The sequence below is a fragment of the Acomys russatus genome, chromosome 12 (genome assembly GCF_903995435.1).
Source record: "Acomys russatus chromosome 12, mAcoRus1.1, whole genome shotgun sequence".
Taxonomy (NCBI): domain Eukaryota; kingdom Metazoa; phylum Chordata; class Mammalia; order Rodentia; family Muridae; genus Acomys; species Acomys russatus.
Window position 1 is genome coordinate 21,884,968 of NC_067148.1, and position 25,335 is coordinate 21,910,302.

The following is a 25,335-nucleotide window of genomic DNA, read 5'->3' on the forward strand; positions in this document are numbered from 1 at the left end:
TCTCTGTGTAGCCTTGGCTGTCCTGGACTCGCTTTGTAGACCAGGCTGGCCTCGAACTCAAGAGGTCTGGCTGCCTCTGTCTCCCAGTGTGCATGCATAGGCTTTAAGCTTCTGTTTTAATTAGTAAGCATTTTATTTTTTAGGTTTAAATTTTCAAAGGGAGCATTTCAACCACGGAGAGACCGAGGGCCCAACTCAGTAAGTTTAGCCATTACAAATAATTTAGGGCCAATTCAACGGTAAACAAGCTTTATCAAGTTTTCTATTTTAAACAGCATTTTAGAGCTCAGCTTTCAAATGTAGACGCACATCCCAACAACAGTTCCTTCAAAAACCTGGGAAGAAACTCAAGACTTCCTTGTGGAGTTGGAAACAGCAATTGAGCAAGTAGAAATTAGGAGCTAGGCTTCATACTAAATTAAAAGCAAAAGGCTATCAAACTAGACATTTCCGACTATAATGTGATAAAGAGTACCCGCACAAGCAATACTTCTAAACCTCCAGCAAACTTAATTTCACGGTGATATTTTGGTTTTATATGATTTGTCAGGTGTCTATTATTATGTGTAACACAAATCATTAGGCACTTGTTTTATTTCAATACAACAAAAACCGGGTTTTAACATGAGCGGGCTCTGGATCCTCCAGAAAGTATCAATCAACAAACCCAAGAGCCGGCGCTGTGTAGGAAAGCCTGGTTGGCTCTATTCCGAGGCGTTGCAACATCTAGCTAAATACAGGACACTAGTTTCCTGGTCCGCAGGTAACTCAGGCACAAACACTGCTTTCAAGTCCTTGGCTGAGGCTCAAGTACCCATCCCTGGGCCACGTGCCCTAGAAAAACACAGCAACAGTTCTAGGACGGAGAGCCGTCTCACTCACACCCCACACCCTTTCCGAGGACAACCTGCAAGCCGCCCCAGCCCAGCTCAGCCGGGCGAGCCCACAACAGAACACTCCAGGCTTTGCTCCCGGAACTTCCCCCGCCCACTGCCCACGTGACACATCACCTTCCCGCTCCACCAATCAGCAGGCACCGCCGCCTAACCCGGGGCCTCCGACCCTCCTCTTTTGAAAACGGAGATACGCCTACTGCCACAGGCACCGCCCCCTTCCCGCCCTCAGGGCGCAGACCACGCCCACCCCGGCGCCCTCCCTTCCCGGCCTTCGCCCCGCCCCGCCTCCGGCCGCGCGCCCGCCCTGATCTCGCGAGATCTGACGTCCCCGCCGCGGCCTCCCGCCTCCCCTCCCGTCCTCCCGCCCCCTCCCCCATCTCTCCACTCTCCGCTCTCCTCCCTCCCTCCTCCCCCCTCCACCCTCTGGGCCGGATCTCGTCTCGCTGAGGCGGAGGAGGAGAAGGAGGAGGAGGAGGACGTTCGGCCTGCGCAGTGAGATGTTTGTCCGTCGCCGCCGCCGCCGCCATCGCGGAGGAGCGCGATAAAGAGAGCTGAGCCCCGCGCGAGGGGAAGCCCGCGGTGCCGCCTCGCCAGCGCAGCCCCCGGTCGAGCCCGAGCCGCCTCCCCCGCTGCCGCGGCCGCCTAGGGGCCGGCCCGCCGCCCAGCCCAGCCCGGGGGCCGCGCCGCCGCCCCCCGCCGAGCCCCGCGGCGGCCCTCCCGCCTTCAATGTGACACCGGCGCCTCGGAGTGCGAGCCGCAGCCGCCTTCGCCGCCGCCGCCGCCGGGGAGGGGCCGAGCACCATGTCGAATCTGAGCAAAGGCACGGGCAGCCGGAAGGACACCAAGATGCGGATCCGGGCCTTTCCGGTGAGTCGGTCTTCGGCGCCCGGGACCCGGGAGCCGCGGCCCGGAGCCGCACGCGAGGCCGGGGCTGAACTCCTCCAACAGGCCGCAGCCGGCCTCCCCTCCCCCACGGCCGCCGGTGGCGGGGCGCGAGCCTTCCCGGCAACGGGGCGGCGCGGGCCGGCGGGGCCACCTCCCGGGCCGTTCCCCGCGCCCGGGCCGCCCCGGGCCTCCTTCGCGCCCGCCTCTGTGTCGCGGCCCTGAGGGGATGCGCGCTGCCGCCGCCGCCGCACCCCTCGCGTGGGGCGTGTGTGTAACTTTTAGCGTGTGGTTTCCAGAAGGACCCAGCTTGGCTTTTTACGGTGGTGGGGAGGACAGCCTGCCTCAGCCCCCTCCTCAGTCAGGAGCGGTCTTGCCATCCGCCTGCCGCACTCACTGACAGAAATGCCCCGAGATGCCCAGCGGCAAAACACTACTAGCACGGGGCATAGTATTTATAGCATCTTTGATCCTGCAAGCCTCCCCAGCACTTTGCCCACTCGTGTTCGGAATCGTCCCTCCGCTTCTTGGAGGGTCAGCCAAAGAGCGAACTGGACTCTTACTTTTCCATTTCTTAGCCAAGGAGGTCCCCCAAGAATAGTCGCCGCTCAGACTAGTTCTACCTTGTACGTTTTTTAAGCGACAGCGAAGGTTTTCTCATCAGAAACTTTTTCTCTTGGCGTTAACGTTGAGTCATAGGCTTACGGTGTTTTGTGGATGGTGTTTTGGATGTCATGCCTCGATCAGATAGCCAATGTCAGGCAATTAAAATGTCCTGTTGAAACAGAGGAACAGGACATACTTGCTCATGTCGCTACAGAAACAGGTAGAAGTCAAATAGACAAACCTGCAGTGGAGCAGATTTTTAAAAGTAAAAGCCGGGAACGGTGTTGTTTTCCCCTTCTAATGCTCGGGAGCATTCTGTCGTGTGGGAGGGAAAGGGGGCTTTGTCATCACTTTTTAAACAGGCTTTTCCTGAAGTACCCTTTGTAGTGAGGAAAGGAAAGACCACAGTATTACTGTCCCGAGTTGAGTAACTTTGCCCTGGTGAACTTGAGGGCCTCTGAATTCTTCGTGTCAGAAAAGTATACAGCTGATGCAGACAGAGTTGTGAGTTTCTGAGGAACATATTGTCAGTGTCTAGGTACTTGCACTTACATATTTACTTATGTAAATAAACAGGCTCTATGTAAACGTACAGTATAGTCAAGAGACTGAAGTATTTTTTATATTAATTGCGTCATGAATGGTTTTTCTAAATAAATAAGACATTACACCAGAAAGTGAGAAATGCTGGGAAAACAGCACCAATAAAGTTAAATATTATGTTTTCCTTTGTAATTGGACAGTTAATGAGGTTTATGAATTTGAGTAATTTAATTTCCCTACTGAATCAACCATCCAAGTGATTGTCAAATCGGATCCCCTCCCCCCTTCTTAAGCAGAATTCAGAATTAGTTGATTTTTTTCTTCTTTTTTTTTTTTTAAATCAGTGACACTGGTATTCTAGGAAATGTTTGCTCTTGGTGCTGCTGTTTCCTGACGTGTTTGTTGTTTGGTAAAATGTGAAAGAGATTATATTTGGCCAGTAAATATTTTTCAGGTAACTTGTTCCTCTATCTGTCTTTGCAACTCTCTTGACCTCTAGATTTCTCTACTTGATGTGTTTTCCTCTCCCATCACTTCATTGGTCCAAGATACACTGAGTACTGTCTGCAGACACTATTCATTTCTACAGCTTTAGGGTCTTTCAGTAGATGTGGAAAGGCAAAGATCTGTGTTTTTTGGATTTTAGGGATTAGAAGCAGGAGAAAATTTTATCCCATTACCTGAGTAGTGTGTGACAGGCAAATGCATAGTACTGGAACTGAATTTTTTTTCTAGTTCATAAGTAAATAATTTTAGGTGGTTCCATTGAAAATAACCAGCCATTGTTGAGGATGGGTAATGCTCCCAAGATCTTTCATTGAGTTCTGGGAAGGGAGTCCTTAGACTGTCAGAATTCATTTCATTCAGATTAGTGGTCTTGTTTATAACTACAGCCCACATGGACTGCTAGTCAAAAGTTGTAAATAAGCCCTGTGTGGTGGTGTATACCTGTAATCCCAGCACTTGGGAGGCAGAGGCATACGAATCTCCCAGTTCTAAGGCCAGTCTGCTCTACAAATGGAATCTAGGACAGCCAAGGCTCATGGAGAAACCCTGTCTTGAAAAAAGCAAAACTAAAACAAGTTGTATATAAAAAGTATTTTACACACAAAAAATGCCATTTATGCCTGCACAGATGTGTATTCCTATAACTGGTGTATATTACACCATGTGGATGTGTAATTAGCTATAACTCAGGGTTAACCAAAAGTTTCAGTTGCTCATTTCAGGTTCTTTTACAAAATTGATGTGTAAAAGGAATGAAATAAGTGGTCTCACTGTACAGTAGTGGAAAGTTAACTTACAGAATATTTCATATGTAAGCAATAGTACTTTTGATATGGTTTTACCAAATAAATCAGGTTCTCTTATATTTTTAGTGGGTATTTTAAGTTTATTTTCACATTATTCAGCAGAGTAAAAGTTGTATTATACTAGCTTAATGCACAATTTAAGTTTTTTTCTGCTCACCCAGTTTAAGTAAACCCACGTTTATTTAAGATAATTCTGTATTTTTAGCTGTTGACAGAAAAAAAGTTTCAATTTTTACACTTTCATTTTTTATATAGACTACATTTTATTTTACATCTTTTTGTTGGTAAAATTTTTTTTTAAAGATTTTAAAATAAATACTGTGTGTGTCAATTTGTGCATGTCCCTGCAGAGAGAGGACAGAGGAGTCAGATACCCTGGAGCTGGAATTACAGGCCATGTGGGGTTTCCATTCCAATGCTGGGAACCAGAGTTTTGGTCCTTTGCAAGAGCTCTGAGCATGTTTAACCACTGAGCCCCTGTAGATAATATTTTTGTAAAAAATTGTTGACAAAATATCAGCTGGGGCTACAGAACTATTATTATTAAGAAGGAAGATTATGTATGGATTTGGGCTAATTAATTCCTCTGGAAGAGATTCTTTGTTACCATGTGTCTTAACTCCTGTGTTGTCAGTTGGGTTAGCTTTTCTCTGAAAACCATTCCTCTCTGTATTGTCTAGAATTTTGTTCACATGGGCTTTAACAGGCGTGGTTGGAATTGGAGGTGTGATTCTTGAATGAAAATGCTGTCCTTAGAAGATTTAGGGCACACTGTGAAAGTTACTTCTACAAAGTGACCTGTCTCGTAAAACTGCTACCATGGGTCCTGGATATAATTTGAGTTAATAGTTTACGAAGCTTGCTAAATCGTAACAGGGACAGCTCTGGATGTTACCTACTCCATGATTGTAGGTGAATTTCACCTATGTAACATGGTCAGAAACTGATGCCCACAGTGCGACTGCCAGTAATGTTAAGCTCATTTATGACATACATTAGAGTGTAAAGAGATAAGGACTTGGGTGTAGTTAATGTCTTTTTCTTTTCTTTTAGCTCAGTAGCATTTGCCAGATTTAAGGGACATCTTTGATCTTCACAATAGGTTTATTACCTAGAGCAGGCACTTTCTACAGAGAACTGAGCTAAATAACAGTTTTAATCACACAAAGGCAGGAGTTAACTGTAAATCATTCTTTGTTATTTTTTAAAGAGAAATTATGAAGGAATGCGTTTCAAAATGGCTGCTTAACTTAGTCTTACGCTTCCTACTTACTAGTTTTGGAACAGTGTTTATAGTTAGCAAGTAGTGCCTCCTTGTTTCAGATTTTTAGAGAAAATAAAAAGCGTAATATATTAATTTTCATCTTTAAAAAATAATTGTGTGCATATGAATGTTTGGCCTGCTTGTATGTTTGCATCCTGTGTGCGTGCGTGCGTGCGTGCGTGTGTGTGTGTGTGTGTGTGTGTGTGTGTACCTGTTGGCCTTGGAGGTCAGTAGAGAGCGTCATAGCCAATGGCACTGGAGTTGGAGACAGTTGCTAGCCACCATATGGCTTCAGGGAACTGAACCCTGAGTCCCCTGCAGTAGTAGCAAGTGCTCTTTACCATTGAGCCATCTCTCCAGCTTCTTTGTTTTTTAATTATATATGTGTATGCTTGTGCCCATAAGTACAGGTGCCCATCGAGGCGGGAAGAGGGTGTTGGATCCCCTGGAGTTGGAGTTATGGGAAGTTGAGAACTGATGACTTGGTTATTGGGAACCAAACTGGGATCTTCTGCAAGAGCCATACACCCTTGGTTTAGTCAGCTCTCCTGCTCTAGGTTACAGTGATGTTTTAGGTATAGCAGTTCAGAAGTCTCTGGAAAATTAGTACCCTTGCTGAATTTATGTATGTTTGTATGTGAGAAAGAAGATGGTGCTCTTATTTACTTGTGGAATATGTGTGTGGTGTAGGCATGTGTGGCTTTTTTGGTTTTGTTTTGTTTTTTGGTTTTGTTTTGGTATGTTTGAGGAGGCAGAGGACTTTGGATGTCTTTATCTGTCACTACCATATTCCCTTGTGATGTGTTCTCTCACTGAACTTGAAGATGGGCTGGCAGCCAGCAAGTCCCAGGGATCCTACTGTCTCCACCCTTCCATAGAGCTGAGGTTACAGGTATTCATTCACATAAGTATGCTCAGCTTTGCACTTGGGTGCTGGGATCTGAAATCAGATCCTTATGCAAGCATTCTTCTTCACTGAGCCACTGTCCAGCCACATGAATTTTAAAGCCTATTTGCACAGTATATGCTATAATGTGGAAATTTGGCCTTTCACGTATAGTACATTAATTACGAAGTTGAATCATTCATATACAATAGTCATTTGTTTGAAGATCATCCATTCATTAAATGTAGCTTAGTGGTAGTAGCTGGACAGAGTTATTGTGCCCAGTTCAGGAAGAGTATAGAATTATGACTAGAAATAATGTCACTTTTCTTTGTATTATAAGTATGGGGAACAATGTATTTTTTGTTACTCTCAGGCTTCTCAGAAACATCTTTGGTATTAAAATAAGTTAATAAAGTAATAAGTTATTGTTTGCCTGTTACAAAATAAGCCCAAAGTATTATTACTAAGAATCAGAGATAAAATATGATTTGTAATACTAGATGTATTATTTTTTGACAATTTAGTAGATTTTCTAATCATGAAAGTGATATATGCTAGTGATAGAAAACATGATAAATATCCAAGCTTACAACTTCAATAATTCTACCACTTGGAAATAAAAAAATACTAACATTTTGATATTTCTTTTTAATGTTTCATATCATGGTGTGTTTATATAGTTTAGTTGAGTTTTATTTTGTAAATTGCCTTTTTGTGGTTTGGTTTCTTTTTGTGGTAGTAGGGAGTTTGATCCCAGAGCCACACATATGGTAGGCAGGCACTGTTAACACTGGACTCTTACATCTACAAGTCTGTAGTCCTTTTCCTTAAAAAAAAAAAGTTTACTTTTATTATTATTTTATTATTTCATGTATATGTGTTTTGCTTGCATGTACACTTTTTAAAAATTTATGTGTGCTTGTTGCCCGAGGAAGTGGGTGCTGGGAATCGAATCCTGGGTCTTTCACAAGTGCCCTTAACCACTAAGGGTCCAGACTCCTGTATTCCTTTTTAATGATGGCTTCTACAGTACATATAGTTAGATTTTTGAAAATATTTTTAGTCACTGGTACCTTATAATTTCCCACATTAGCTTAATCATTTGCCTCCTGTAAGGTATTTTGATTTCTTCTAGGAAGTCTGTTTTCTCTGTTGTACAGAATGTAGCTTGGACTCTGAGTAATACTTGTATGATTCTAGATTTACTGAGCTAAATAGAGTTTAAATATCTTATATAATGGTTGTCCAACAATATAGAAATATAGCTGAGACTTGTTGAATGCTTTCCATGTACTGGGCAGTCTAAACTTATTTTTGAAGCTCTCTACCAGTGGTTCTCAACCTGTCTGTGGTGGTCACAGTGCCTTGGGGGGCGGTCACCTAAGACCATCTGCAAATCGGATAAGATTCGTAACAGCAAAACTACAGTTACAAAGTAGTAATTAAAATAATTTTATAGTTGGGGGTCACCACAACAAGAGGAACTGTTTAAAAGGATAGCAGCATTAGGAAGGCTGGGAACCACTGGTCTATACTACCTTACTGTTACCTGTTTTGTAGATGGGGACTTGGGAATTTAATTTGCTTGAGGTTTGTCTGTAAACATCAGAACCACGTTATTTATAATTGGTTCTGGGGGAATGTGACTAAGAAGTATATACCTCAAGGTTGTTTGACTTTGAGTCTTGGTCAGACACTTACATGGTTTTGTTTTTGTCTTTTGTTTTCCACTATTAGTAAGGATAACTGGGTAGATCCTGGGGAACTTTTAGCTTTTCAGTATTCATATGTGTTAGGTATGTGGCTAAAAAATAGACTGAGAAAATAGCAGTTACAAGTGTGGGCTTTTTACGGCCAGAGTTTGAACAGCAGGTCCACTTCTTTGTAATTTCACTGCCTCCTAAATTAGCTTCAATTTTCTCTAGAAAATGAGAATATTAAAAGGATATGCTTTACCAGCTTGTGAGAAAGTAAAACTCAGAATACACCTAGCACACTGTTAACTATAATTATGTCAGAGTCATGATTTTGCCAAAATTTATTAATACTGTGATTTGTTTTGGGTAGATTGAAATTAGTGATGTAACCTCCCTCCCTATTTTATTCAAGTTCTAGCTTAGCATTTTTGAAAGCCTGCAGAACCAATTTTTGAGCCACCTAATAGAGCAGTCTAAAAAAATACAGGGTTGGTACCTCTGGGGTTCTGTCCAGGAATGGCGCTTGTTCTTGGGCTGTGGCTTCAAGAGAGAATTTCCAGTCATTCTCACACAAGTATATAAACACTCATTTGCCATGTGTATACACCCTAACACATACATTAAAATAATCATCTAAAGCATTAAAGCTGTTAACTTGTGGGCCCTGATCCCTTGGGGGAATAGGAGTCGCATATCAGATATTTACATGACTACTTTCTGTTGTTTGTTTTAATTATTATTTCCCATCTCCCCCCCCCCCCTTTTTTTTTTGGTATCATTCCTCATTTAGATTGTGGGTTCTGCCCAGTGCTTATACCAGACAGCCTTTTGAATTACAGAGTACTTAGCACTCAGTATGCATGATTGATTAAATGAAAAACAGTAGGAATTGATTTCTTTAGGGCAAATGGTGGCTTGAAATGATTTGAGTCTGTAAGTGAAGTAGTAGATCATTGATGGTCTTGGGTCACTTTTCTTAGAAGGGTAATCTCCTTAGTGTCTAGAACAGAAATTACTTGAAAGTAAATAGTATGATGGGTTACCATGTTCAGCATTAGCTTAGATTCATCATTAGGAGTCGTAATCTTGAACCTGGTATTTTCTGTATCTTAGCTGAACTCCACACTACACCAGAGCAACTCTGCTGGGACACACTTGAATTTCCTCTCCCTTAGCCCGCTTCACTATGCAGTCTGATCCACTGCTTTTGTTGTATGTTAACAGACTATGCTCTCCTCAGGATTTTCTTGTTTTCTCACCATCTGAAACATGGCTTTGCTCTGAGGATATAGGCTTATCTTAAATTCAAGTTCCTATTTTTCTAACACTCTCGGGTCTAGAATGCTGTTTACTGCTACAGCCATCATCTTTTTTGTCTCAGACTTTTAAGAACTATTTTCTTTTCTGACCAACTTTTTACTCATGCACACTCAACTTTTGAGACTCTTTCACAGACATAAATTATCTCTAGTTCAAGTCTTTTATCCATTGCACATCAGAATATTTATTTGTTTAATTTAAAATGCTTTTGTACTCCTGAAGTATTAGTAAACCATCTTGGATGATGCCACCTATTTGCTTTCATTGCTCAAGTTTTCTAGGCTGTGTTGTACTAAAGAAAATTAAAAGATAGTGGACGCTAATTTAGCTAGACATTCGGTGACTTGAAGCCTGTGTGTGTACCATGCTGGTAAGCTCTTCACCTTTCCTGCTCAATATTCAAAACAAGTTTTAAATAATTTATTTATTTTTGGTTAATGTGCATTGGAGTTTGGTCTATTAAGAATTCTTTTACCTCCCCTCAAGAATCTAACAGTTGTTTCTCCACACACACACTAGAAAAACCTGTGTCAGGAGATGAAAGTTCTTCAGCAATCTCTGAATTTATGTTCTTGAACATGTCTGAGAAGAAATTGTTGTTGTTGTTTGGGTTTTTTGTTTCTTAAGACAGGATTTCTCTATGTAACAGCCCCAGCTGTCCTAGGCTCACTTTGTAGACCAGGCTGGCCTTGAACGCAGAGATCCGCTTGTGCCTGCCTCCCAAGGGCTGGGATTAAAGGCGTGTGTCACCATGGCCTGACAGAAACTTTATTTTTTTATTCTTCATTACCAATTTCATCTTGTTATCATAACCAAGATTCCTGATAGAATGGTCTATATGTCTTTATTTAGGAGGTTTTAGAGGAAACATCAAGTCTTTTTGTAGTGATTTTCATCAGTCTAGTTATAATAGTACACAACACAGAGGAGATACCATTCAGTACATGAAGTAATACAATCAATATCTTTAGTCATTTCTTCATATTTAATATGGCACAGCTAAGGACAGTTTTTTTCACAGAAAATTATTAGTAAATGAGATAGTATAGTATAAAAGTTAGTTTCTAATAAATAGTAGTGTAACTGGGAGATTTAAAAGAATTGCTAAAGCTAAAATTTTCATTTTAAAATGCTTACGTCTTTTCTGTAGGGTAGTCACATTCAGACACATTGCAGAGAACTAGAGGGGTTTGAAATAGAAGGGGCATTTTCAGAATTGTCCTCTGGTCATTTAGAGCTGGTTCCATATTGCCATTGATACAGGATTCTGTAATAGATTTCACTTAAAAAGGTTAGCCGTTGCCTTAATATCACTAATTACCAGCTTACTTGACAGTGCCCTAATTGCCTAACTGAGTAATAATAGGAAATTGAGAACTAGCCCTATAGTCTAAACTAGTGCATGGCTTATGTTTCTAAAGCCAACCAAAACTGAAGTAATTAAGTAAAACTTGTTGATTTGACTTGTCTACATTTAAGACTTGGACCTAGTTTGCTCTTTAACTGGGAAATGCTATGGCTGAGCAAGTAAACAAAAAATTCAAAGGGAGAATCGACCTTCTTTGGAAAACACAAGATTAACTTTTAATGAACCTTTAGCTTCTGATACTGATACATTCTCTCCAAGTAATAATAAACACTGTTTTCCTCTTTATGTTCAGTTACTTTTCCATCTCCAATAAAGATGAGTCACTTCATAAGATTAGTAAACAGCTAAATGTTGAACGCCTGCTTTATTCTGGATTTTGTTTTAAAATTTTTTTGACTGATCTCAAATCCTGAAAACAAGTTTTAGTTGAGATATTTTACTCCTGTTTTAAATCTAGTTGGAGTTCTGAGAGACCGACTAAAATATATGTAGTATTACCTGCACACATAGGAAAGAGTCGAGACAGGATTCATATCCAAGTGTTGGACTCAAAAAAACAGTGGTATTGTGATTTGTAGAAGTGTTGAGTCACGTTCATAGGTAGGTACCCTAGCATGGTGCATGCAGCCCATGGAGCACAGGTTGATCCTATGTGTGCTGTGTATACTAGATTACATACTTATGTTGTTACGGTTTTGTTTTTTTTTTCTTTAGAATCTGGAATAATGTACTTTTTTTTTTTTTTCATTAGAAACATATTGGAAAACTAATTCTAAGGTTGTTGAATTTATTGGCTGGTGAGAGATTCAGGAGCCCTGGAGCTTATACAGTATATATGGCACAGTACAGTGTATCTGAAGTATATACTTAGGAAAACTGGATTCCTTGAAGTTAATATGTCTAAGTACTTCTAAAAAAGATTTAGCGTATACTTAAGTAGTAATAAACAGTAAAATGAGCATAAAGCACAGGGATTGGAGTCAGTCAGTATTTCCCTTGGTATATGTAAGTGAAGCATGAAGTGTAGTTTTTAAATGAATTGAATTAGCCAGATGTAACTATATTCTCATTCTCTTCCCCCACCCTACTCACTTGTGTTTGTGGGTTCAAGCAAACAAGTGCATGTTTGTGTGCTTTCTTCTGCAGTCCTGAGGTCCAAGTTGGCTTCAGTCTTTTTTCCACTTAATATTTCTGAGACAGGCTGTCTTGGTTAGAGTTACTATTGCTGTGATGAAACACCATCACCAGAGCAATTTGTGGAGGAAAGGGTTTATTTGGTTTCCACTTTCATGTCACTGTTATCATCAACGGAAGTCAGGACAAGAGCTCAAACAGCAGAGCAGGAACCTGGAAGCCGGAGCTGATGTAGAAGCCATGGAAAGGTTGTTCCTCATGGCTTATTCACCCTGCTTTCTTACAGAACCCCAAACCAGTAGCCCAGGGATAGCACTACCCACAATGGGCTAGGCCTCCTCCATCAGTCACTAATTAATAAAATCCTCCACAGGATTGCCTACAGCCCAATCATACCTCTATCTTTGTCTTCCTAGCACTGGGGTTATAGGTATGCACCACCATGCACAGCCTTTTACATGGGTGCTGGGGATCCAGACTCATGGCCTCATGCATTTTCTGGACTGAGTTGTCTCCCCAGCTCCTAATTTTAAGAATCTAGGTAGGATTGTCTCAGTAACTAAAACAACATACCATAGACTGGACAACTTATAAAGAGCATATATTTATTTTTTCATACTTCTGGATGCTGGGAAGTCCATGATCACGGTTTTCATAAGTTTAGATGTTGCAGGCTGTTCATTGTTCCCAAGATGACACTTTGATGCCACATACTCCAGAGGAGAGGAATACTGTTTCCTCTTTTGGCAGAAGCAGAGGGCCAAGGTGGGTTACCTCTCTTCATTAAGCCTTTTTGGAAGGTTACCTAATTCTACTCATGAGGGGAACCACCCCTATAACTTACATCCTCTAAGCCTGGGTTCTTAGTATTGGTATATTCATAGAATTCAAAGCTTTGGAGCAGACACAGATACTCAAACCATAACAAGGACTTTAGGGAACATTGGTTATCAATTTTACAGATGAGAAAATTGAGGACTAGATAAGGTGATTTCACCCAGGAACTTGCACCTTAAACAACTACTAACACCTGGTTTTTAGTTCAAAGCTTGTTTCTGTGGGCCAGACTAAAATAAATGTGTAGCCATAGTAATTCATTGTTAACACTGACTGGACTTCTTAATTGAAAAATTCTCATTATGACGAGGCTTGATAATTTGAGCTGACATGATATAGTTGGAGGATACCTGGGGTTCCTTCATTGCTCTTAATAGTTTTGTGGTCTTTAAAGCTACCTAGTCTGTTTTCTCTTTTGTAAAATAAAGAGGTTTTTACTTTAGGGTTTACCTTAGGCACATTCTAGCTCTTTAAGAAATTACAGTGAAAGGGGTTTGCTTTATATGTAAATCTGGGAAGTAATGCCTGTGTGCTTTGGAATTTCTGAAACATTTTGTCTTACACTGCAGACATTATTTAACTTTTCAGAATTCAGTTTTTCTTAAAAATGGGATGCTGTATTCCACTGATGATGGCTCAGTTCTCATGAAACTGTGGAAGTTAGCTAAGTTCTGGCATGCTTTGTTTGTGAACTGACCATTTTAGGTAAGGTTAAGAAGATTCCACAGTGTATCTTTGTAATAAATGTATGTGTGGGGTCTTTAACCGTCATAACTTATTGGAATTAGTGCAGTCAAAGACCAAGCATTACATCACCATATTTGTATTTCCTCTCTCCCTTTGGCTTATGTATACTTGACTCTCCAATGTAGCTACAATTCGGTAATATCTTAGAGTTAGTAGAGGTTTTATTTGGAAAAGCTGTTTTATTTGTTTTTTAAAAAGTGATTTCAGCTAAAGGAAAAATGATAATGTCATTGTTATTAAAACAACTAATTTTAGATTATGGAAATAATAGATTTTAGTCATGCATTCAATGCATTTTTCTCTAAAAACTACTTTGAGATTGGTTTTTGCATCAACAATGAAAGCAGCACCATTGGTAAGATACTGACCAGCTTTGTGCTTCGGTAGGAAGAGAGTCTAGTCACATCTTACATCTCTACTTAGTTTACTTGTAGTCCCTAAACTATGAATAGCAGCAGCTATTTGTATAACATCTATATTGCATTAATATTATAAATAATACAGAAATGACTTAAAAGTATCTGGGAAGATAATGTACTTTTTCAAATTTTGGTATCCCCAGGGTTCTTGGAACCAGTTTTCAACAGATTCTAGGCATGAATATACTTGGCTCTTACTATGGACATACTGGATTATGAAATGTTTCTCATATATAAAATTCATTCAGGATATAATTGAAATAAATTATTAATATTTGTAAGTCAGATCTGTTAACCAAATGGGCTTCAATAGACTAATATGGAAACTTAATCTTCTGTTTTTGAAAAGTAAGTTCCAAATTTTCAACATGTCCAATGTAATGATACCTGAGCATCCTCATGTGTTGAAGATTGAAATACTGGGCATAATTGAACCTCCTGTGGATTTGAAATTTTTTATTACAGATGTAGCCGTCCTGTAAGATATTAGAGGCAAGTTGGGTATAAATAGGCTTATTATGTGCTTTGATGGAATTGTTTCATGCTGCTGTGCTTTATTGATAATCCTTTTTTCCCCCTTTCAGTCTTTTTTCTTCCTCATGTCATAGTTATTAAGGTGTTTTTGTTGTTTTAGTTTTTGCATGCCAGCACATTTTTATTTCTAAATGGACTCCGCTTAAAAGAATAAAGTATTTAAGCCAACGTCAGTCATTTTATACTCAAAGTCACTAAGCAACACTCTCTTGTTCAGTAAAGGAAGAATCAAATTTACATTTATTAAGCAAATGCTATATGTTCTGGGTGCTTTCATCAGTGTTCTCAATTGTTATTCTGTACACTATCTCCCATTTCTTCACCAAAAACAGATAAAGGAAAGCAGAGTTTGTAAATTTAGTAACTTATTTATTCAGTGTCTTTACTCTGTAGTTTGACTCAAAACTTGGATCTTTGGCTATGTTTTTGATTGTTAACATTATTTAAGTGGTCAATGCGGGGGGGGCGCTTGGGAGGGGTGCAAAGTGGTTATTGCTGATACCATGTCATTGGATCCTGTCATCAAGTAACATCCTTTATAAATATTAGCTAATGTCACCTACTTATGCCATGTGCATATATGCATGTATGTCATAGGACATACAATAACAGTGGAAGAGAGACTGCCCTATTAGTCTGAGGTGTTTAAAATCCGAGAGCTGCCTTAGTAATCAGTACATCTGTTGGAGCTGGTAACAATATAGATTCCTAAGAAAAATATACCAAGGAAGTCTCATTGAGAGTGAAGGTTATGATTAAACTCAAACATTTTTCTGTGATGTCTGTCTGTCTGTCTGCCTGCCTGCCTGCCTGCCTGCCTGCCTATCTATCTATCTATGTTAGTTGTGTCAATTATGAATTGCTTGGAATTTCAAACTTTCACCGTTTTTGCCCACCGACCTTATTCCAAAGTCTGGTAGAAGATTATTCACAAGAGATTGAAATGTTGTTCTCTATACATAGTGGATGCAAAGAATACAGTTCTTTTCATCTTAATTTTAACTTGTTTAATGATGTAGTTCTACCCAAGCTTTTAATAACTGCAGCACCTTCAAGATATTTAAGTATGTAATAGACATCCTTTCAAACTTAGGTCTTTGGAGGTTATGCCATTTGAAATAGTGTAGATGAACAGTTACAGCTTTCTAAAAGACAGTAGTTAGTTTTATTGATACTGCCTAATGAGGGAATTATAAACTAAAAATAATTATGTATCTTTTCTTTAAAGATTGTGATAGTTTTTTTCTTGTTGAAAAAATTTTTTATAGCTTGACCTCCTTGAGGCAAGACACTGAATGTATTTTTAATTGCATAGCAGACATTAAATTAAAGTGTGTGTATGTGTGTGATACATGTACTTCCCCCCCCCCACCCCCCAAAACACCTTGGTTCTCAAAACTCCTGAGTTATATGTAGTTACAACAAATTTAAGCATATAAGTGTTTTCAATGAGACTGCTAAAATTCTGCTAGGATAATTTAGATAGTTACAGTTTTGATTTTTGTTTTTTTTTTTTTTAAATGTGTATAGAATAGAACCTTGGGATTTTTTTTCCCTCATCCTATGTAAAGTTTAGCCTAAAAACCTATGATTAAAGTTGATGAAGTGAGTATTGAGTGAGAGATCAAAGCTTATTGGTAAAAAATATTTTGTCAGTATTGATGTGCTTAATGCCAGGAATAAATCGTGGAGGAATGTATATTGATAGCCTTTTGTATTTGTTTTGTTCTTAGACCTCTTTGCTTAGGGAAAGAAAGTTATAGCTTGTTGATCCTTTCCCAGATGGCTCAGTCAGTCCACTAGTTCATCCCAACTAACACTTAATAGTGAAAGCAGTGAGTAAGCAGATTTCTGGAGTCTTTTCTAGTGGGTAAGATCAATGAGTAAGCATGAAGATACTTCCTGACAAGAGATTTTAGAACCCATTGTTTTGTCCCTTACTATTCTTTATTTCCATTTGAAAAAGACACTTGAATATTTTAAAAATTTGATTGATTCCTGCAGAAAAAACATTTAATTTTTTCTGCTATCCTTCTGCCTAGGACTGGTTCACATTTTCAAAATGCAAAAGGTAAAATGACAGTCATTGGTTTACTACCACTGAAGTGACATTGGGGAAACACAAGTCCTTTAGGATTCCTGTGGTCAGATGGAAGAAGTGGAACAGAATAATAGTTGATTTTAGAGGTTGGTAGACCCTAAGTGTTAGGGAAGAGGTGTAGGCAAATGTTGAATTTTGGTGTGGCCAAGGGGGGGGGGGCGGAATCAGAAGAGTGTAGTACCGGCCTGGGTTCAGAATCATGTAAAGAGTCAGATTAAGAAAAGAGAGGATATAAAATAAAACAACAGGCTAGTCAATAGGTGGAAGAGGGTCTGTGACTGGATCTTGAAAGGATGCGTCTGTCCCCTTTGTGGTACTCCTTCTATCCCACCCTACCCTGTAGAAGAATAGGAAAGAATGCAAGATACAGTTTTTGCTCCTAGTTTATAAAGTGAAGTGGCTTATAATGCCGTGATTTAATAAAAGAATAATAGAGGAAGATATGGGCATGTGTATGCAATTGTCAGTTTACTTGGAATGTGCACATGGTTGGTTAGATCTGTTTCTGGAGCTGGCTGAGGATATTCAGCAGGTAGTTGAGTACAGAGGCTTAGGCTTTGGGGCAAAATCTGAGCTGGCACTCTGGATTTGGGAGCCACATAAGCCAATTATGTATTTTCTTTATGATTTTACTAAGGTAAAAAATACTCACAATCAAATGAGACAAAAATAAACCCAGATTGAAAATTCTGATTAAAAACTAGTTGCTTGCCTTCCAGAAAAGAAGTGCACGCAAGTTATATTTGCAAAATATATGCAGTTTAGGGAAACTTTAGACTTTTTTGCAACCAACCTAGAATCTGAACCGTATGTGTGGATAGTAGTTGTAGCCTTAATAAAGAATAAAGGTGCATAAGGGACCCATTGTAGAGAGTGAAAAGAGAGAGCCAAAGAGTAATGTGGATGAAAATTACTTAAATGACTAATGAGAGCTAAAAGTGCAAGTTGAGAAATAATGCTTTGGAAATAAAGCTGCTTAACACGGAGAGGCATTTTTAATAGTTATGCTCTTAAGGACTTTTGTTTCAGCGTTTACCTGTTTATATACAGAGAGTTTGAAAACTACTTTGTAATTTTTGTTTGAATACATGAGAATTCAGGAGATTCTACCAGTGAAGATTCCTTTGTTGTTCTGCGTGTGAGGGTTATACTGTGCCCAAGAATGAATCATGCTGAATTTTCTGACACTGTCAATTTACTTTTAATAACAGTCTTTGAGATAGATAATGCTATTTTAACCTATTTGAAAATGAAGAAATCAAGATCTAAAGGATTTAAATGATTTATCTAAGATCCTGTGGCTTAACAGGGAGAAAGCCATGGTAGAAATCAAGGCAACTCTGACAACAAAACCATTTTCTTTACTATTACAGCATATTGTGTTTGTTGATATAGTCAGTCAGTGACTCACAGTCTGATTTACTCTACCATGTGAAATGTAAGGTGAATCCAGTGCTTTGGATTTTGTAGTATTTGGTGATTTGGGGTAAACTTTGTAATTTCTTTGTGTTTATTTTTATTTGATTGTTAAATTTTTCTTAATCAATAAAAATAACATGTTTGTCCTCTGCCCCCAATCACTACTTTATTTATAAGGCATGGGCATAGAAAATTCTACTTATGATATTGGCTTATAAAACAACTCTTAAATATATAAATTTAAAAAATAGTTTGCTGTAATAGTGTGAGAGTGCTTCGGTGATATTAGAAATCTTTTTAGTACTTTGTGCTGTGTAGTGATGCCTTTGTGCTTTGTCTAGCTTATGTTGGATAGTAAAGAGCCTGAAAAGATCTTTTGACAGACATTTTGTGATATAGCTATTTTTGGAGTTAATAAGTTAAATATTTTTCTTTTTTTGAAATTGTTCTTTATATTCTCTTTGCTTACTATTTAATGTCATGAGATCTCTGTGTTATTACAGTGTTGACAGGCAGCAATAGACTAAAACCTAATTGTATATGACTAAAGTATTTGAAGCCATCATCTTCTGTATCTTTTTTTATTTGTATCTTTTTGTGTATGTGCTACACCTTTACATTTTACAGACATGATACTTTGTCAGTAAGGATATCTGATTTAAAAAGTAATCTAGGTACAGAGGTAGATTCCCTTAAAGTGTCTAGTAGCTCTCAGATGTGAGAGGGATTTGGCGGATGGAAGGAAGGCACTGTATTAGTGACTCTCATTTTGTAGTTTACTCTTACATGCTAGAATTGTTATACTGAGCTTGAGTTAACTGTTTAAGGATCCTTTGATTCAGTTGAGCTGCTATTTTACAGCTAGGGTAAGCAAAATAATTGGTTTCTATACATACTTTCTCACACTTTTTTGCATAAACATGACTTGGAAGGAATTCCAATAATTCAGTAACTCTTACCCAGTTATGCCAGAATGATGTTGACTGACTAGAAGGACCTCCTTGCTCAAGTATTAGCAGAAAGACCACTCAGTCAGCAGCTACAAATACCTAGTCTGTACCAAGTATTACTTAGGTGGCTAGTAACTTTTTTTTTCTACCTTCGTGAAGCTAACATTTAACTTAGAGACCCCAGAAAAGAAAAATAATAGGGGTAGATTTGGGGGTCAGTAGTGAGTGGAGCCTGCTATTGTAAATAGGATGGCCACTTAACATTTCTTTGTCAGTTGACAGATTTGAGAGATTCAGATATGTCTGAGGGAGAAACATTCCAGACAGAAAGGGTAGGAAGCACAAAACCTAAAATAAGTTTATTAATGTATTCCAAAGAATTCCACATTGGGAAGTGGGTGTGGACAAAGGGAGAAGATGAAGTGGAGTAAGATCAGATAAATCTCTGTGGAAGAACTTTGCAAGCATTTGACTGTAACTCCAGGGAAAAGAAAAAGTCATCTGAGGGTTGTGAATAGATAATGACATGATTTGATTTATGTTTTCAGGAGCTCACTTTCTGGAGGCAGGCCAAGAATTGTGTGTGATGTAGCTGTTAGAACTATTTGAGAGATGATAGTTTTACCATGACTGCATTAATAGAACTAATGTGAAGGGGATGTGCTCTGCTTGTGCTTTGAAGGTAGAGAACAAGATTTGTATTTTGGATTGGAATTGATGTTAGGGAATAGCTAAGGATGATGATAAGATGTTTGCCCTTAGCACCTGGAAGGAAGTAGTAGACATTTGTTCAGCTGGAAAAGACTGCAGGACAAGTGGAAAGTGGGGGAAAAGATGAGAACGAGAAGTGTCAGATGCTTAGGCATTCAGGTGGGGAATTTGAGTAGGCAGCTAGGAATATCATTAGTGTGCCAAAGACAGGGGCAGATGGGACATAGAACATTGGGGAGTAGCTTAAAGTTATAGAAATACATGAGGTCTCTAAAATGTGAACTAAGGATTAGAGATGGTGATTTAGAGCCAGAAGCAAACTGACAATATGAACCAGTGAAATGGGAAGAAAAATAGATGGCTATATAGCACTTAGAAAGCAAGTGAAGTTTTTGTTGTAAACAATAGATTTAGTAAGCTTTCAAAATACTGCTGAATTGGAGCTTTGACCATTATATTTATGAATGTAGAAGTTATTTGTGACTTTTTAGGAATTAGTTCAAGTGAAATAGGTGGATTAAAGATAAAATGGCAAAGTGAAACTTGGAGACAGTCAATGTAAAGGACTATTCCAACCCCCTGCACTTTAATTATTTAACTGTAAATGGAAAAAAGTTGTAATAAAAGGATTGTGAAGACTTGTTTTTAGGATGGAAAGCTATTAATTTTGGATGTAAATAGTAATGATTTGATAGAGAGGGAAAATCACTGATGGTGACAAAGGTGATTATCAAAAAAGATATTCTTCAGTAGGTGACTTGGCATGAAAGACTTCATTCTGCTTACATTTTATCTAGAATTGCAGGCTTTTTTTCTGTAGACCTGGGGTATGGGGCCTGACATCCTGTGTTTTTCTGATTCCTGTACTGTACTGTACTTGGAGTGTAAGAATTAACAGATAATATTGGCATATAGCCAAAAATGTTGGTGGATATGGTTAGTCAGGACAGTGTCTTCACAGTTTTTATTTCTCAAGTACCTTGATAGAAGGGTTAAGTGACTTGTAGATATATGAATCATTGTGAGTTTAGAGAGTTTTAGTATGCTTGTAGAGGAGGAGGTTTTAAAGAATTGAATAAGAATGTTTCTGTTAGCTCAAGCAACTTCTGATGTATCCCTGATTTTGCTAAAATAAAACAGTTAATATCCCTATAAATGATGCACGTTTGTAGTCATAGTCAAATTTTTATGATATGAACAAATATAGAAATATTTTCAACCTTTTTTCCCTTCTCTCTCTTGAATATTGCAGATGACCATGGATGAAAAATATGTAAACAGCATTTGGGACCTTCTGAAAAATGCAATTCAAGAAATCCAGCGTAAGAATAACAGTGGTCTTAGTTTTGAGGAGCTCTATAGAAATGCATATACAATGGTTTTGCATAAACATGGAGAAAAGCTCTACACTGGACTAAGAGAAGTTGTTACTGAACATCTCATAAATAAGGTATCCAATTTAAAGGACTGTTGCTAATACAATTTTAACTATGGAGAATTCTTACATTGTTGTATTTTTACCAGAACATTCTATTGAAGGCTACAGGAAGCCTCTATTTAACATGTCACTGTAGTGTAAGCCTGTAATTGGCTAAATCACAATTTATGATAGTTGAGATGAAGTTTGTGGTCTATGATGAATTGCTTCATAATTAATGAAGCAAACATTTAAGTGACTTACAAATGCTTATTTATTAAATGCTAATTATGGATAAATATTTTTCTTTAACCAGCCTTTTAAGCTTTCTCTTCTGTGTATTTGAAAACTATATTATTATTTTAAAGTATTCTCTTAAGATTTTTTACTAGTTAAAATAGACTACTCAGTTTAGTTAAGTTTTGTGGCAAATAAGAAATCTTTAAAGAATTTCATTTATGAAATATCCTTACTATAATGTCTTGCTTGTCAAAATGATTGCCAAATATAATATGACATACCATACATTCATTGATACTTTTTAGGTAATATTCATTTCCTGAATATTTTTTGGGGAAAAGTCAGAAATGTTTTACGAATAGTAAAATGATCTTATATTTTTAACCTATATATTTTGCTACATTTTTTTTGCAAATCATTCTATCACTAATTTTTATTTATTGTAATTGTTATTGAACAATTAGAGAAGATGGTTTACATTTCATTTACCTTAAATTATTTGGTTTCATTTCTCTTATGAATATGGAAGTTCTCTTATATATACAAAGAGGTACGAAGAAAATTGGACACTTTGATAATGATAGTGTAGTCCTATGCTACCATTGCATTCAGATTCACTGGTTGTTCTATATAGCAGTGATGTCTCTGGTGTAATTTTTTTTCTGATCTATGGTCCAATCCAGGATCACATACTAAGTTCCTCAGACTTCGTCTGTCTGCGCATTGGCAATTTTGAAGGTTGTAGGTCAGTTGATTTATAGATTGTCCCTCAGTTTTTGGTTTGTCTGATTGTTTCCTCATGACTAGTTTCAGGTTGTGCATTTTTGGCAGGAATAATACATAAGTGATGTTGTGTCCTCAGTGCATCACATCAGGAGGCACATGCTGTCAGTTTATTCCATTATTGGTGATGTTAACTTTGATCACTTGGTGTCCGCCAGATTTCTTCACTGTAAAGGTACCATTTTTCCCTTTGTAATTCCTAAGTAATCTGTTCAGTGATATTTTGATACTGTATGAATGTCCTATTCCTGTAGAAACTTCCATGTGGTGGTTTCAGCATTCATTGATGGTTCTTTGATGAGTCATCACTGTAGGGCTGCAAAATAGCAGCTTTCTGTTCCTGTCTGTCTTCTGGAATGTCTTTCTCTGGAAGGTGGAGTGGAGAGATTACATGAGCTAGGTAGTTTAGTATTTCATGACATTAAGAAAATTACATTCATTGTGCAGTCAACTTTTTGTTAAATACCCCTACTTGCTTGCTTTCCAATAAACGAAAAATGCAACAGATGCACAGATGTAGAGTATACTATCCCTTCCTGGGGTTGTTTTTACTGTCATGTGAGAGATGATACACTTTTAGTAATAATGTGAAACCCTGTGCATTAAGTGGCAAATGTAGGTGATAGTAGTTTACGGATTATATGGGGGGAAAATTACCCTGAGCTTTAAGATTTCATGAGAAAGGAAGAACTTAGTAACCAAATTTTTAAAGAAAAGATTAGGAGATGTATCTGAACACTGTGGGAGGCACTCGAGTATAGTAAATAGTATATAGTTTTTAAGAGAACAACTCTTAGGGGAAACGGGGATGTTGGAAAGTGTGATAATTATAGGATTATTTACTATTATATGGCAAAGAACATGGGAAAAAATTAAGGAAATCTGAATGCATCTCTAAGGAATTGAATCCAAAAGTGGAAGGATTTAAGAGGTACAAGTAGGTGACAGTATAGCAGTATTTGGAGATTACTAATATAAGAAAGAGATATTAGATGTAGAATTGGGAGAGTCTTTATTAGAACCCGAAGAAAGCCTTGAAAAACCTGAATAAAAATACTAGAAATGAGTGAATGGAAATAAGACAGGCAAAATTAGTTTGCTAGGAAAATTGTGGTACACCCAGTAGGAGTACAGTGAAACAGAAGAGAAAATAATTTGTAGCAAGTAAAGAGGGGCGGTTAGTTTTATTTTAGTTTTGTTTTCTGTTTGTTTTTGACAGTTTTTATCGTTGAAAAATACCTTAGGAGTCGTTTTACTTGTGAGTCATAAGATCTTAAATACAAGTACATATTTGTAGATACACTTGCAAACTCAGAAGTAGATGTGGATATTTGTATTTGGTAGTGTGTACTGAGCAGTAAGCATTATATTCAGAGAGTGAAATGACCAGAGTCAAGGGATGAGTGTTGAGCAGGAAATTTACAGGTAGTTGCTGTAAACAAGGAAGTTTCAAGAGGTTAGACTTTAAAGGAAAGAGAAGAGTGGAGTGTTTGCCTAAAGCTACTGAATAGTGGACGATTGGAATACTGGAGTCTTTGTATGTGGGATCAAGAATCATGGAGAGATCTAAGAAAGTTGTGTTCACATTTGTCAGGGAATAATGATGATAATACTGATCATAACTTTCTTTTGTTTTCACTATGTGTCAGACCTTCCCCTAGTGGGTGGGGCTTTCATGGTAGTTGAATATAAGAAGTCAATAATGTCTTTTGAAAACAAGAGAAGAGGGCTTGGAGAGATGGCTCAGGGGTTAAGAGCATTGGCTGTTTTTCCGAAGGACCTAGGTTCAGTTCCCAGCATTCACATGGCAACTTATAACTGTTTTTAACTCTAGTTCCAGGGGATCTCGTACCCCTCACACATATAAGCAGGAAGAATACCAATGTGCATAAAATTTAAAAATAAATAGATCACCTTTGCCAGACACACTGGCGTGTGCCTGTAATCCCAACACCTGGGGAGGCAGAGGCAAGTGCCTCTCTGTGAGTTCAAGGCCAGCCTGGTCTAAAAAGCAAGTCCAGGACAGCCAAGGCTACACAGAGAAACCCTGTCTCCAGAGGGAGAGTGGTTAGGGGAAGAGAAGAAAACATAAGAAAATACTTGATGTGGTACTTGTGGAGACTACACTAAAGAATTGGTGAAGGATTTTACAAGGAGTTGGTTAGAAGGTGTAATTTGGTAGTATTACTATTATTTTAAACAATGCCTTGTAACTTGAGCGTAGGTTCAGAAAAAAAATCTACAGTCATGTGTTGGTGAAAATTGGCTCACGGAAAAAGTAAGGAGATGAGAAGTGAGGTTAGTGTTTAAGTGAATAATATTTGGAATCTGAAATGTGATTTAAGTACATAATAAAATCATAAGAATAATTGTGCCATGAGAAGTGTTAAGAGATTTAGGTCTATGTGGTCCCATAACTGTGGTCTCAGCTTGGGTTGCCATCACAAATGTTAGAGCCCAGATGGCTTGAACAACAGTTCTTCACAGCTCTAGATGCTATAGAGTCCAAGACCAAGATGTGCATAGATTGGATTCTTGAGGAGAGCTGTTGGCCTGGTTTGAGCATAGCTTCTTCCTTGCTCTATCTTCATATGGCAGGGACAGACTATGAATCATGTACATGAGAGCCCTACCCTCAGTATGTTCTTAAAGAACACTCATTCAAGTTGATTATTCTAAAACTTAAAGTATACACAATGAATTCTGATTTTCTTGTGCATAATCTCTAATATGTCTCTAGCATCTGAAATGCCGTTTTTATTTCCCCCAACACATGTAACAAGCTGTTTTAAATGAGGAGGTGTACTGCTCTGCACATCTGTTTCAGATGAATTAGATTTGAATCTCTGCTAGTATCTGTGCTTTCTTTCAATTTTGTCTTTTCTATTTATATTCATTTTTATTCTTACGGGGAAAAAAGGTAATAGCTGCAAACAGTGTTACTATATGAACAGGCCACTACCAAGGAGAACTAAGAAACAAGTATACAGTAGCTCAGAACGCTTGTATCTGGATATAGGAAGTATCAGCTGCCTCAGTGGATAAGTTTTTCAGCAATGTTAAGTATGATATAATAGTGTATACAAGTATATTCTGCATGGAAACCAGAATCACCTACCATTGCATTGCATTTTCTTACTGCTTATAGTTACCTGAACTATCTATATAAGATAAATAGGAAGGTAGACAGACAGACAGAGCCATTGTCTAACCAAGAGCTATCTTTTTAGATTGAATATTTAAAAGGAAATTGAATTTGTACGT

General features: G+C 38.3%; 1 protein-coding gene across 4 annotated transcripts in view; it reads left to right on the forward strand.

Annotated features, from left to right (window-relative positions):
• Window positions 1-1,600: 1,600 nt before the first annotated feature.
• The window catches only part of Cul3 (cullin 3), a 76,765-nt gene continuing 53,030 nt past the window's right edge, over window positions 1,601-25,335 (forward strand). The window contains exons 1-3 of one of the 4 annotated variants that reach the window (XM_051154001.1): window positions 1,601-1,763; window positions 20,884-21,081; window positions 22,151-22,246. In XM_051154001.1, coding sequence (XP_051009958.1) covers window positions 1,698-1,763; window positions 20,884-21,081; window positions 22,151-22,246 — 360 coding nt within the window. In that variant the 5' untranslated portion in view covers window positions 1,601-1,697. Of the gene's footprint in view, window positions 1,764-20,883; window positions 21,082-22,119; window positions 22,247-25,335 lie in introns of those variants that run through there. The other 3 variants (XM_051154002.1, XM_051154004.1, XM_051154003.1) reach the window with 3 other exon arrangements.